At 38.9% G+C, this 16,167-nt stretch overlaps 1 protein-coding gene across 1 annotated transcript; it reads right to left on the reverse strand.

Annotated features, from left to right (window-relative positions):
* Positions 1-6,732: 6,732 nt before the first annotated feature.
* LOC140830148 (uncharacterized) lies at positions 6,733-8,431 on the reverse strand. Its single transcript, XM_073193432.1, has 2 exons — positions 7,396-8,431; positions 6,733-6,896 (listed from the first exon to the last, which is right to left on the reverse strand). The coding sequence occupies exons 1-2, from the start codon at positions 8,429-8,431 to the stop codon at positions 6,733-6,735; spliced, it is 1,200 nt and encodes a 399-aa protein (XP_073049533.1).
* Between the last annotated feature and the right edge of the window lie 7,736 nt (positions 8,432-16,167).

Consider the following 16,167-nt stretch of genomic DNA (forward strand, 5'->3'; position numbering starts at 1 on the left):
GGCAACAACAACAGCAACACATCAGTGGTCAACTCCGAAGGCAACATCAAATCCATGCCAACGAGCTTGTCCACGAGCCCAATCAACTTTAGGCCATGCTCATGGACCGAAGCCCCATCTCGCATGCGTAAAGTGATGAGCTCCTTGATTGTAGCATGCCTCAGAGGCCGAGTCTGCTCACCAAAGAGCTCCTTGAGGTGCATATGAATGTCAGTAGCATTCTTTGCATCCTCAAAACGCCTCTGCAGCTTATCGTTCATAGAAGCCTGCATATAACACCTAGCCTTCAAGTCATGGTCACACCAATCCTTGTAGGTCTGCAATTCCTCAGGAGTGCAGCTAGTCGGAGCCTCAGCAGGGGGCGACTCAGTCCGTGTATATGCAATCCTTTCCGAGTTGAGGACGATTTTCAGATTTCTTAGCCAAGTGAGATAGTTAGGTCCGGTTAACATATGTTTTTCGAGTATGGCAGAAAGCGGATTGCGAATTGAAGACATTGTCAAATTTTGTACTGAAAAGTAAAACAGATAAATGTTAATGACTATTTTAAAATATTTACTAAGATATAAATTATGGACTTTTACTTCTTAAATTTTTGCTCCCACTGTTTTGACATTTTCACTACCCTCTAGTGAAAACGGGAAACTCCTTTCCTCAGTAGGTACGTAAGGTCCAATTAGCGAATTATGATCCCGAATAATATCAGCCAATCATAATTCTTAAAAGGTAGTTTCCAATTGCATCGCCATGCAACCCTATACGTAATCTTTTGTCTAACGTTTGATTAGGACCCAATAATATGACGTCGTTCATCTTTATGTGTCAAGCCTAACCCATCGATATTGAACCTTAATGGACGGTCGCCATGAGTTCCCTCAATAATATGAGCCGAAATCATGGGAGTTCCACGTAGTTCACATCACCATGTCAATGGATGTCACAGCTTTCCGGCACTCAAAGCTCCCCAATAATATGAGCCGAGCCCCGAGTACGGGTAGCGTTCGTCATGCACCCATTGTCAATGGAAGAAAAGGAAATTATAAACAAATTTATAATTCCCCTTTTCGGGCTTGATATTAATTTTGAATCTTATTCAAAATGAGGGCTTTTTAATTTTGAAAGGTCTCATCATTAATTTTATTTAAAAGCTCGCCATGTTTGATCGTATGTTTGCCGGATTCATGCAATTTTGTTATTATCATAATAATAACGCACATACTCATTATTTATAACATATCATGCATATATTATAAACAGTAAACAAAACAAGGATGATCAATCGCCCCAATACTAACGGACCGTGTGAGCTAAACACGGGCCTAGGTCCAATCCTTGGGAAATGCAAGGGATGCAAATGCAACTATTACATTAGCTTCCAATATTTACATGTCTTCGATCTTCATAATCATCATGGCCACCATCTTCCAATCTTGGTCATCCACTATACTAATATTTACAAATAAATATCCATGGCAACTAGGGATACATCTCATGGGGTGGGAACGGGCCATAAACCAAGCCCACTTTAAATTTGATAATTATTACAATCATTCAACACAAAATATCCTAGCATACACCTAGCAAATTGGGCTTGGGCTTTTGATCATCCTTCATGCATAATATCACATATCATACACCATCAATTAGTTATCACAATAAGTAATTGATCCAAAATTATATATCTTGATCCAATCACTAACCGCCACGATTATAAACTAAATTAATAAAGTATACAAACACCTTTGTCTACTTCCAAATTAATTTATTTATAACCGAATTTCTTGTAATCATCATTTACTATAAATATTTAAAATACAACTTAAAATATTTATTTCATAAGAAAATATTTGGCCCATTTAAAATTATTTTTCACCAAAAACATTTTTGGCCCATTTAAAATTCACAAATATGTTAGCCACCCAATGGCCCAACAACTCAAGGCCCATGACACTTTGATAATCCAAAACACTTTTGTAAACCCTAGTCGTCATTGCCGTCGCCGGAGCTCCGTCGCCGGATTCCGGCAACAACAAATTTTTTATTTTTATTTTTTAAAAGACAACTTTCGGGCAACCCTTCGGGCTACCCTTACTGCCCGTTTCGGGCAGCCCCTCGGACAACCCGAGGTGCCCGAAATGGGCAGCAACATGCTGCCGAAAAATGCTCCAAGATGGCCTCGATTTTTTATGCAAAAAATTATCTCAAGCGGTTAGAAATCGATCTCAACATAATATTATGTAAATGCTACACAAAAAACGTAACCATAGCTCGGATACCACTTGAAAGGGGATCGGTTACGGTGACCGGAAGCGCAGCAGAAGTTTAAAATTTTTATTTTTCATGAAAAAATTTCGGCCACCTCTCTTTTGTGTAGCAAATAGAAAAACAAACACATGTCATACATAGGGTGTTTGAGACATATACCTATCAATCTTTAAAAGATTGATTGTGGCTCCAACTTTGTTCTTAAACAATAAAGCTCTTGAATGGCAAGAAGATCTACAAGCTTCCTCGTTCCTTCAAAATTAGGCCCACCACTTGCTTGGTAAATCCCCTCTTAATTTGCACTAGAAAATCAAGACGATTTTTCAAGGAGAAGATTATTTCTTCCTCAACACTTGAAGAAGAAAAGAAGAGAAAAACTTGAGAGAATGAGTTGCTAAGTTTCGGCCATGGTGATGTACAAGACAAGGGAGGAAGACTTTTCTTGGAAGTGGAAAAAGATTGTGGTGTCCCAAAACATGTCATGCTTTGGACAATGAGAAATTGTCTCCCCAACCTTTCAACTCCCATGCATGCAAACTTTATTTTTTTTTTAACAATTAAAAACCCATGGACTTAATTTTAATTATCTCAAACATATTTGAGACTAATTAAACATTACTTGAATCCACTCAAGTCACTAGTTGAATAATTATTTCTAATTGGGCTCTACAAGGCCCAATATGATATAATTAATTCAACACTTGAATTAATTTAATTATTTGGTCTCCACTAGGTCCACTAGTGTTTATTAATTCAACAGTTGAATTAATTTAATTTAGTTCACAATAATAATTATGAAAATCACAATTTTCAAATACATTATTTATTTGGCCAACTTTTAATCTAGGAATACTTCCACAAATTAAAAGTTACATTTCTATCATAGAAGTCATACTTCCATTTTTCTTTACGCTTATAAACTCAATTATAAGCCGTTCAACACATTGAACTATTTTACTTCTCAACGGGATCTAGAAAGCAAGTACTTGTGTGGCCCTCAATGGTTCACTGATACAACTAGCCGTGGGTTCACATCTCCATGTGATTCGGACTAAACATGTCCTTATATGAGCATACCCCAATTGCTCCATTCTTATTTATCCACTCCTTGATAATAAGAACGTCAGAACTCAAGTCTGATAGTACCCAACCAATCATGTTAAACGCCTAGCAGTATCGCTTACATGATTCCCTAGGTATCAAATGATAGTGCCTACAAGAACCATTCAATTATGGTTAGCGTACAGTACGGTCCCTTCAACTCATACATCCCGATCGATTCGACAATCATTGGTTTATCGAGAGTTGTCAATGAATCGATACTATGTGTCATGTCGTAGTTGCATCGATGGTGTAATCTATGAAACCCCTTTCATAATTACAACTATACTCTGATCAGAGATTTCAAACTACATATACATGAATACACATAGGATATCCATACCCGTAGGTAAGCGGTGAATCTTCGACTACAATGCATCGACTCCTATATGTTTCGACATAACACCCAACCTTGACATCTGATGACCCCATGAGAGTCGGTAAACAAGTCAAAGTGAAAACGCTAGCATATAGAGTCTCAATGTTGTTCCGGGTCATAGGGACTAATGGTGTACAACCATAAACTAGGACGTTTCCACTCGATAAGTGAGAACCACTTGGAAAGTCCTTTATAGAGGGTTGTTCAGTGCACTCTACCAGGAGCACCTATATGCATGCTCGAACATCACAATGTCCCCTACCAATGAAACATGGTACTCACATCGCAGATACTAGTCTCGAGCTCTAGCGACCTATATCCTTCTTAGTGGCGGCTGAATCGACTAGGAACCGTTTAGAATATACAGTATTACAAATATGAGTTTCATGATACACATCAAATGAGCATCTCATATTCTTTCTACTATTTGTATATTCAAGGACTTTATCTATGCAACTAGCATGGGTATACAGATAAAGAAGTGCCAAAACAATAAATTCAAATATTATTAAAATAAAGATCGTTTATACATAGAGTTTCATTGTGAACACTCGGCCAACACTTGGCTCGACGTGCACCTACTCTAACACTTGATACATCTTGGTATTGCCTGGATGTATCGAATATGGTGAGGTATGCGCCTCAATCAAAACATCTCGACGAATATCATTGCCGATAGGAACACAGATTCGACCTCTGAAGGTCATCAACCCATCACTGTTTAAACCAAACTCAGAATTTCCTTTCAGCTCATCATTAGACCTAATTTCCAGTAATTGCTTATCATTCTGTTGTCCAACTTTAATCCTGTCATTCAAAGTAGGTCGAATCACCAAAACTGAAAGTCGAGCTACCGTACCTTTCTCGACCAAAGCGATCTCATTCCTTTACAAGTCCAACAATAAAGTTTTTTGAATCATAGAACTCAACACAACTCCTGATTTCTGACTCAATTCATCTGCAACTACATTCGCCTTCCCAGGGTGGTAACTAATAGTATAATCATAATCCTTAACAAGTTACAACCATCTCCTCTGACGCATGTTCAATTCCTTTTGAGTAAAAAGATATTTAAGGCTTTTATTGTGAGGCCCGCGGCCGAAGAGGGTGGGTGGTGATCGCCGGTGCCATCAGTTGCACGGATAATGAGCGGCTCCTGGCAGGCTTCTAGGTGGAGGGAACATGAATGAACCGACCCACACGAGAATGAGAGGGATTCCGAGACTGTTCAATCTAATGGACTGTATAGTTGAAGAGGGCTTAAAAGATTTTATTGGTACTACTCAAATCACGAAGGTGCATCTTCTTTTCGGTAGCTCATCACATAAGAACTCCAAAGTTAAGCGTGCTTGACTTGGGGCAATTTTGGGATGAGTGACCTCCTGGGAAGCTTCCTAGGGTGCGTGTGAGTGAGGACATAAGCACGCTGGAAAGACTCTTCTTGGTACAGTGAGGTCAGTCGTCGAATCTGGGGCGTTACAAGTGGTATCAGAGCCGACCACTCTTAGTACGGTGTGGTTCGGGGACGAACCAAGCAGAAGCTGGTGGGAATGTGAGGCCCGGGGCCGAAGAAGGCGGGGTGTGATCGCCGGTGCCATCAGTTGCATGGACAATGAGCGGCTCCTGACAGGCTTCCAGGTGGAGGGAACATGAATGAACCGACCCACACGGGAATGAGAGGGATTCCGAGACTGTTCAATGTAGTGGACTGTACAGTTGAAGAGGGCTTAAAAGATTTGATCGGTACTACTCATATCACGAAGGTGCATCTTCTTTTCGGTAGCTCATCACATAAGAACTCCAAAGTTAAGCGTGCTTGACTTGGGGCAATTTTGGGATGGGTAACCTCCTGGGAAGCTTCCTAGGGTGCGTGTGAGTGAGGACATAAGCAGTGAGGACATAAGCACGCTGGAAAGACTCGTCTTGGTACAGTGAGGACAGTCGTCGAATCTGGGGCGTTACATTTATGATCTGAGAAAATCTCACACTTTACTCCATACAAATAATGTCGCCAGATCTTCAAGGCGAATACCACAGCTGCCAACTCAAGATCGTGAGTCGGGTAATTCTTTTCATAATCCTTCAGCTGACGGGAAGCATAAGCAATTAATTTACCACACTGCATCAATACAGCACCGAGTCCTTTCTTAGAAGCATCAATGAACACTACAAAGTCTTCAACTCCTTCAGGAAGTGATAACACTGGAGCCGATGTTAATTTATCCTTCAACTCCTGAAAACTTTGTTGACACTCATTGGTCCATTTGAATTTAACTTTCTTTCTTGTTAATGTCATCAATGGCAGGGCTATCTTTGAGAAATCGGCTATAAAACGACGATAGTAACCTGCCAAACCAAGAAAACTTCGTACCTCAGAAACTGTCGTAGGAATAAGCCATTTCTTCACTGCTTCTATCTTGGTTGGATCCACGGTAATTCCATCTTTAGAAACAATATGGCCTAGGAAAGTCACTTGGTCTAACCAGAACTCGCACTTCTTTAACTTGGCATATAACTGGTTAACCCTCAATTGTTGCAACACAATTCTCAAATGTTCTCGATGAAGTTCTCGAGTCTTCGAATAAACCAGAATATCATCAATAAATACAATGACGAAACTATCCAAATAAAGCTTGAATACTCGGTTCATAAGATCCATAAAAACTGAAGGCACATTCGTTAACCCGAAAGATATTACCAGAAATTCATAATGACCATAACTAGTTCGAAAAGCAGTCTTAGGTATGTCATCTTCTTTTACTTTCAATTGGTGATATCCTGATCGCAGATCAATCTTAGAAAATACCGTTGCTCCTTGTAATTGATCAAAAAGTTGGTCAATTCGTGGCAAAGGATACATGTTCTTAATTGTAACTTTGTTGATATCTCTGTAGTCAATACACAAACGTAGTGAACCATCTTTCTTTTTTCACAAACAACACTGGTGCCCCCCATGGTGAAGAACTCGGTCTAATAAAGCCCTTATTTTACCATTCTTGCAATTGGTTCTTTAATTCTTTCATTTCAGTCGGTGCCATTCGATAAGGGGCTTTAGAAATAGGAGCAGTGCCAGGTACAACATCAATGACAAATTCAACTTCTCTATCGGGTGGCAACCCCGGCACATCATCGGCAAAGACATCCGAATAATCTCAAACAATTTCGATAAGATTCACATCCACATTATATTCCTTGCTCACATCCATTACTGACGCCAGAAATCACTGACACCCCTTAACCAACATCTTATTCACCTTCAAGCAAGAAATAAAATAAGTGTCAAGCGAAGTACATGAACACTTGAAGACCGTGTTGTCACCTTCCCCTGTCGAAAATCGCACAGTCATTTCAACACAATCTATTACTGCACAATATGATGAGCCAATCCATAACCAAAATCACATCAAACTCTATCATAGGAATCACAATTAAATCAGCAAATAAGAGTCTCTCATTCACTTGAATAGGACAAGCTTTAATAACACTTGTAGGACAAATCACATCACCCGAAGGAAGCACAATATTAAACTGGAGAGGTTCAAATATAGGTGCAATACCCAACGATCTCATGAAAATTTCAGACATAAAGGAATGTTTAGCTACAGTATAAATTAAAGTAAGAGCTACATTGCCTAAAATCATAATAGTACCTGATATAACCGACGTATCTGGATTAACACCCTCTTTGGTCAAAGAGACGACACGCCCTTGGATTCGTCCTCGGCCTAAATATTGGGTGCAGTTGATGGCAATGTGACCTGCACCTCCACATTTGTAAAATTTGTTGCTCCATACGAGACATTCACCCTTGTGTGGCTTGTTGCATTTGGGACATAAAGGCCTATTCGTCTCAGACTGAACCACTGGAGCTTTACCTCGATGTTCTTTTTTTCCTTTTCCTTTATATCCCCCTTTCCAACTTTGACTCGAAGTTTGGATCTTTTGATTAAAGCTCTGTCTTCTCAATTGCCTTTCCTTCTCAATCTCTTTCTCGTCATGTTCCGCTAAAAAAGCTTTCTCCACGATCTCTTTGTACGTTTTGGACTTAGACATTCTGACATCCCTCTTGATCTTAGCTCTCAAGCCTCTCATGAAGTGTTCCCCTCGATCTTTGTCATTCGAAGCAATAAAAGGAACGAACAGACATCCTTCTTTGAATTTCAATATATAGTCATTCACATTCAAGTTGCCCTGCTTTAGTTCCAAGAACTTCTTCACTTTCTGAGTCTTGAAATTCGGGGAGAAATATTTGTCATAAAATAGCTCCTTAAACTCATTCCATTGGAGGGTTGGAACGTTGACAGTTACCTTCGTGGCCTCCCATGAAATGCGTGCAGTTTTAGTCAAAAGAAACACTGCACAACTAACTCGATCATTATCCTCAAAGTGCAGGTAGTCAAAGATTGCTTCAATAGCTTTCACCCATTCCATAGCTATAAGAGGGTCCGCACTTCCCACAAACTCAGGTGGATTCATTCCTTTAAACCTGTCATACGCTCCCTCTGAACTGGGCTCCTGTCTCATAAGACCTCTACCTCTCCCTTGTACTGGGTTCTGCAATCTCAATAACTGTTGGATCTGACCTCCATGAACTTTGGCTTGCTCCTTGAGCAACTTACTAAACTCATCAACAACTCGTGATAAGGAACTATCTTCTCCCTCTACAGCTTTCCTCTTAGATGGCATCTCTTACATTGCATCTCAGTTTAAAATCATTTTAAATCGTCTACATACCATTAAAGATATTTATCATCATATTAGTATATCAATGAGATGCAGAAATATACATACCGAAGTGTCGCCAACAGAAGAAGTCATGTGCCAAACATTGGTCCAAAAAACGTCTGCTCTGATACCACTAAATGTGACACCCTGACCCGTTTTAAAATAATAAACTCTATAATGCGGAAGCTTTAAAAAAATAGACTCGGAGGAAAGTTTGTACTTTAAAAATTTTGGTAGAGTTTCCCCATAAAAAGGAACTCACCACCTATCTCAAGCAATAAAACCAGTACATCAAAACATTCCCACAACTAATATATAGAGATATAAAAAATCAAAAGCATTCCATTTGAATTACCAAAATACTTGAGACAAATTTAAACTCCCAAAATATCAGGTGTTTTACAACAAAATATATTAGCCAACTCCAATCATTACAAAACAAAATACTTTTTTAAACCATCCATTGACAAAATAATCCTTTCACCCTTCCTCCAAGCTTGGCACATTTCTCTCTCCCGTCTCGACACCCCGCCGTATCAATCTCGGTTACTTGTATCTGCATCTCATGAACATAACTGAAATGAGTTATAAAACTCAGCAAGTAGACCTTTAAATAACAAGTACATATACAATAGTGTAAAGAAGGAATCCATACCATTTCTTAACCATAATATGCCATCAGTCAATAAAATGCGTACATAACAATTATAAGATGGCATCCATAGAACAATTCATTTCTTTTCATTCGTATGGCATCGATAGGTCATCAGTCAATGGTACACATGTACGTTTCAGCCAAAATCAGTCACAGTACATGTCATTATGTTGATCAACTTCAGTCAAGTGGGTTTAAAATTACCATAGGTAACACCACAATACCACATAACCATCAAGCCATAAAACATTCATTGAAACATTTTATCAAACATGTGGTGTGCGTGCTAAAACCTTAGCTCCTTTAGTTTGCCCTTGGCATCAAGTCCATCTCTTTTCAATATATCAATACATACAATGTACATAATCAATGAGTTAAAGGAGCTAAAATCATTTAAAACATCATTTATTGTTATGCCCGAGATTTTATTACTGTAATCTGAAATTAATCTGAAAAGATTTGGCGATGATTGATGTGATTATAAACGGAATGGATCGGATCAGAAATAGACAGGAAAGAGGTACAAAGACGGAAGCATGTGCGAGGAATGAACATCTCGCGCATATGCGCGACAAGGAGCCGCGCATATGTGAGTGGGTGGCAGAAGACCTCGCGCATATGCGCGAGATATGTGCGCGCATATGCGCGAGATGTGCATCAGGTGAGTGCTAAGTCCCGAAGGCTGGGCGCACATGCGCGACCTAAAGATGCGCACACGCACGAGATGTACAGAGAGGTTGGTGTTAGAGTAGATGTGCTACAAGCCAAAGGTTGGCTAGGGATTTTATTGACTCAGTTGTAATAAACAATCTTTATTTTAATATAATTTAATTTTTTATGGTCTTGTTATACTTTATCTGTATACCCATGCAAACAGCATAGATAAAGTCCTTGATTATTCTTTAATACAAATGAATCGTAATTCGATGTTGAAACTCATTTTTAAACACTGCATATTATAAATTCGTTCCTAGTCGATTCAGCCGCCTAAAACAGGGATAAAGGTCGCTTGAGTTCGAGACTAGCATCTGTGATGTTGTGTACTGCGTTTCTTGGTAAGGGCATAGAGATATCCAAACATGCAGATGGGTAGTCACATGATGATTATACCGAACAACCCTCCCTCGGACTTTCCAAGTGGTTTCCATTCATCGAGAGGATAAGTCCGTGGTTATGATTGTACACCATTAGTCCTTACGATCCGGGACAACACTGAGGCTCTATATGCTAGGGCTGTGCTTTGACTCGTTTACCGGCTCCAGGAGAGTCATCAGGTGGCGAGGTTGGGTACAGTTGCGACACATATAGGAACCAGTGCATTGTATTCGGGGATTCACCGCTCACCTACGGGTGTGGATATCCTATGTGATCTGATGAAATAATAGTGCATGGAATCTCTGGCCAGAGTATGAGATGTACGTTAGAGAAGGAGTTCTCAAAATAGTACACGCGATGCCAATATTATAGTTATCACATAGTTATCGAATTAATATGCAACCCTCGATGAACCAATGGTTGCAGATTCGATCGGGATATATGAGATGAAGGGACCGTACTGTACGTTAATCATAATCGACTGGTTCTTGCAGGCACTATCAGTGATACCTAGGGGATCATGGGGCTATGCTACTAGACGCTCTTACCATGATCCGATGGGTGCAATCAGAAATGAGTTTTGACATTCTTGATCAAGTTGTTGATGAAAACAATGGGGCTAATTGGGGTAAGTCCGAATAAGAATAAATGTTATTATGAATCACAAAGAGTTGTGAACCCACGGCTAGCTGTATCCCTGAACCATTGAGGGTCACACAAGCAATTGATTGTTTGTTCCCGTTGAGAGAATAAATTCAAGGAGTTGAATTTATATTATGATATAGTAAATTCAAGTAGTTGAATTTATGATTACTAAATTTTGAGAAAACTAAGCTAATCCGTTTATACCGGATTAGTTGGAGCCACGTGATTAATTCACAAAGGTATGAAATTTCAACGCCCTATGAATGTTTTGTTAAATCATACGAGCGCCTAAAGCAATATTATTTTGTTTTTCAAAATAAAATAAAAATTTTAAATCTTCCGCTGCGTTTGGGCGTGTAGAAAACTAGATCCAACAGTGGTATCAGAGCCATGTTTTTCTAAATCGTATGGTTTTGATATTGAATAATTTATTTCTAACCACACAAGAAAAATTTTCAGAAAATTTAGCACAACGAAAATTTATTTTTCCAGATTTTCGAAAAAAAAAAAAAATTAAATCTGCCCGGAACTGTTCCGGGCAGTCCGTGCGCGCAGGCGCCGAACGCCTGCCCGCACCGCTCGCGCGAAGGCGCCGGACGCCTGCGCGCCCCATGCTAGCGCAGGCGTCGGACGCCTGCGCGCAGCGTCGGCGCGCCTGTGCGTGTTTTGCGCGCACAGGGCCGCTACCGCTGCCCGAAACGTTCGGGCAGCGGGCGGGCGGCTGCCCGAGAGCGTCTCGGGAAGCGCGCTGAATAATGGACCTGAATTGTTTGGGCATAGGGTGCAATTTTCTGAATTTTAAAATTTTTGGGTAAAATTGATATTTTTTGAAAATTGGTTCAATTTTTATTTTGGAAATTGATTTTTAGAAAATTAATAATTTTCTTGTGAAATAAATAATTAAAATATGATTTTAATTATTTATGGTAAAAATGAGTTTTACAATAAATCAATTATTATTTATTTAATTGAAAATTAAATAAAGGAGTTTATTTAATTTATTAAATTCTTTAATAATTGTGGTGGTTAGTGATAAAATTATTAGATATATGAGTTATCAATTAATTAAATTGTTTAATTAAATTGATTTTAACATTTGATATTAAATGTATGAAGGATGATCGAGAGTCTTGACCAATGTGTTAGGTGTATGTTAGGATATTTTACTGTTTTTTATTCATTTTGTTAATATTTGATATTATTAAAGTGGGCCTGGTTTATGGCCCGTTCCCACCCCATGAGATGTATCCCTTATGTGCCATGACTATTTAAATGTAATTATTAGAAATAGTGGGAGATCAAGACTGGAAGATGGTGGGCTCGATGAACGAGATGAAGACATGTAAAATATTGGAAGCTCTTGTAATAATTGCATTTGCATCCCTGCATTCACATAGGTTTGGACCTGAATCCATGTATGGCTCACATGGATCTAATAGTGTTGGCGATCGATAATCCTTATTTATTGTTGAATGTCATATTATGATATATGCGATATATAGTAGTACGCATGTATGTATATTATTAGATAATATAGTTGCATGGATCCGACAAACATACAAACTCGTGGCACACTATTTTTAAAATAAAATGATGAGACTATTTTAAAATTAAAATCCCTCATTTTGAATATGATTCAAAATTTATATCAGACCGAAAAAGTAAAAATTAAAAGAGTTTAATTTTTCCTTGCCTTCCATCAACCGTGGTTGCATGTTGATCGCTACCCGCGGACAGTGTCTGGCTCATATTATTGGGGAGGCCTGTACGCCGGAAAGCTGTGACTTCCACCGGACATATGATGTGAATTGAGTAGAACTCCCATGACTTTGGCTCATATTATTGAGAGAACTCATGGCGACCGTCTACTACAATTCAATATTGATGGGTTGGTTTGACACGCGAAAATAAACGACGTCATATTATTGGGTCCTTATCAAACGTGAGGCAAAACACGCGGAGGCTGCATAGGGATGCGATTGGACTCTACCTTTTAGAAATTATAATTGGCTGATATTATTCGGGATTATAATTGGCTAATTGGACTCTACGTTCCTACTAAGGAAATACGATTTCCATTTTTCATGAGAGGGAGGTGGAAATGTCAAAATAGTAGGAGGGTAATTTATAAAATGAAATCCATATATTATATCTTAAAATTATTTTAAAATAATCAGCAACTATTATTCTGTTTCCGTATCAGTATATTTTCGATTTCGTCACGTAATAAATTTTTATTATTAACAAGCTAATCGAATCTAATTTTCAAGACTGGTTGGGAAAATTGTTCTGTATTCAGAGAAAATAGCATACACACTAATGTCAGTCTTGTTGAACTGACAAAGCATGCAAGATGGTAGGACCATAGTATGCAAGCTAAAGTGAACATATGCTCGCTTTTTGTCAAATGAACTGTAGGGACAGTCTGAGAAAATGTTGAATGCTGCTGACATTCGAATACACATGCAAGAGTTGCATGGTACATGAAACTCATACGATGATGCACACCACTTTCAAGGAACTCATGACTACACGTATGCAAGATAGAGCTTTGGCCCATGAGCATGGTGTACGTATGATTGGGCTTATTGAAAATGTGGTGAGTCTGGAATATGTGATTCCTAACGAGTTAATTGATAACATCAATTTGTTGTCTTTTCTTCCTCATTTGAACGGGTTATGGTGAACTTCAATTTATAAGATAGATGATAGCCTTGAAGAGCTAGTCTATACGCTTATAACTTATGAGATCACCATAACACAGAAAATTGTTGTTTTTCTAATGGATCTCTCGTCAGACGAAAAATGGCCCACAAGGTGAGGGAAAGAAATATTCTTCTCCTCACAAGAAAAACAAACCCAATAAAAGACAAACTCTGAATGATACTTAAAGGGCCTACAAAGCCCGATAAGACAGAACATATTTATTTCACTGCAAGAAGTTCGGACATAAGAAATTATATACGCCAGAAATGTTCTGGAAATAATAAGTGAATGTCCAAGTAAACATGATTTCAACAACAAACAAAAGAAAGTTAGATGATCCAAATCCCACACAAATATGGCCCGCTATACTAGGTCACATTTCCCAAAGAAGGATGCACAAACTAGTGGGAGAAGGTATATTTGACTTGTCAGACATAAATTCTCTACGTGCTTGTAAATCCTGTCTAAAAGAAAAAGTGACCAATACTCCATTCAATGGAAACGTGGAACGTGCACATGGTCTACTGGATTTGATCCACACAGACGTTTGTGGCCCGCTAAGTGTTAGCACTATATTGGCAATCCTACTTCGTTATCCTTACTGATGACCATTCGAGGTATGGATATGTTTATGAAATACAAATCTGAAGCATTTGAACCAATTCAGATCTGAAGTAGAAAATTCAGCTAGAAAGAAGTATTAAGGCATTTCGATCTGATCGAAGTGAAGAATACTTGAGTGCTGAATTTTTGGGTTATCTAAAAGAGAATGTGATTCTCACAGTGAACTCCACCAGCAATACCACAATTTAACGGTGTTTCTGAATATTGTAAGCAAACCTTGTTTGACATGGTTCGATCAATGATGAGATTCACTGAATTGCCTACATCGTTTTGGGGCTTTGCGCTTGAAACTGCGGCAATGTTGTTGAATAATGCCTATACTAGAGCAGTGGATAAAACACCATATGAGATATGTATGGGAAAAACTCCCAAATATTCTTATGAGAGAATATGTAGATGTCTTGCTTACGTGAAGCAGACAGTGGGAGACAAATTGGATAGTAGATCCACTTTGTGCTACTTTGTAGGATATCCAAAGAATTCTGTTGGGTATTATTTCTATCGTCCCAATGAAGCAAAAGTGTTTGTTTCATGAAATGCCACCTTTTTTGGAAAAGGAATTTCTATTAGATAGAAAAAGGCAAGATGATAGAAATTGAAGAAATGCAAGATACTCCCTTAACTATAGTAGTTGAACCTAATATCCAACAACCAGTAGTTGAAGTACAAGCTCCTAGGAGGTCAGATAGTGTTATGAGAGGAAGTTCGGACTCACCCAAGCCACCTATATTGATACCATTATAAAACGATTCTCTATGGAAGAGTCCAAGAGAGGATACTTACCAATGTGTCATGGTATTACTCTATCTAAAGCTTTGTGTCCCAAAACTGATGAAGAGATAGAGATGATGACACGTATTCCATATGTGTCAGCCATTGGTAGTATCATGTATGGTGTGATATAGACATGTCCTGATGTTGCTTACGCTCTGAGTGTTACAAGCAGATATCAGGCAAACCCTGGTCCAATGCATTGGAAGGCCGTGAAAGATATTCTTAAGTACTTGAGAAGGACTAAGAACTTGTTCATGGTCTATGGGGTGGAGAATTTAAATTGGAAGGCTACACTGATTCTAGCTTCCAATCTGACGTAGATGATTCGAAATCGACCTCTGGTTTTGTATTCATGCTATATGGCGCGGCTGTCTCTTGGAAAGTTCCAAGCAAGACACCGTTGCGGATTCCACCACTGAAGCTGAATACATTGTTGCATCTGATGCAGCCAAAGAAACAGTTTGGATGAGGAATTTTGTCCAAGAGTTGGGCGTTATTCCTAATGGAGTTGATCCAGTCCCGTCGTACTGCGACAACAGTGGTGCCATTGCGCAAGCAAAGGAACCAAGGTCTCATCAGCGATCCAAACATGTACTGAGGAAGTTCCACATCATATATGAGATTGTGGGAAGAGGAGACATATCAGTCGAAAGAGTCCCCTCTGCAGATAATGTTGTTGATCCACTTACAAAGCCCTTGCCAGGACCATTGTTTTAAAAGCATCGCGAAGCAATGGGATTAAGGGTAGTTGGCTCTAGGGCAAGTGGGAGATTGTTAGAGTAGATGTCCTACAAGCCAACGGTTTGCTAGGGATTTTATTGACTCAGTTGTAATAAACAATCTTTATTTTAATATAATTTAACTTTTTATGGTCTTGTTATACTTTATCTGTATACCCATGCAAACAGCATAGATAAAGTCCTTGATTATGCTTTAATACAAATGAATCGTAATTCGATGTTGAAACTCATTTATAAACACTGCATATTATAAATTCGTTCCTAGTCGATTCAGCCGCCTAAAACAGGGATAAAGGTCGCTTGAGCTCGAGACTAGTATCTGTGATGTTGTGTAGTGCGTTTCTTGGTAAGGGCATAAAGATATCCAAACATGCAGATGGGTAGTCACATGATGATTATACCGAACAACCCTCCCTCGGACTTTCCAAGTGGTTTCCATTCATCGAGAGGATAAGTCC

This window comes from Primulina eburnea, chromosome 4 (genome assembly GCF_022965805.1).
Source record: "Primulina eburnea isolate SZY01 chromosome 4, ASM2296580v1, whole genome shotgun sequence".
In the NCBI taxonomy this organism is placed as follows: domain Eukaryota; kingdom Viridiplantae; phylum Streptophyta; class Magnoliopsida; order Lamiales; family Gesneriaceae; genus Primulina; species Primulina eburnea.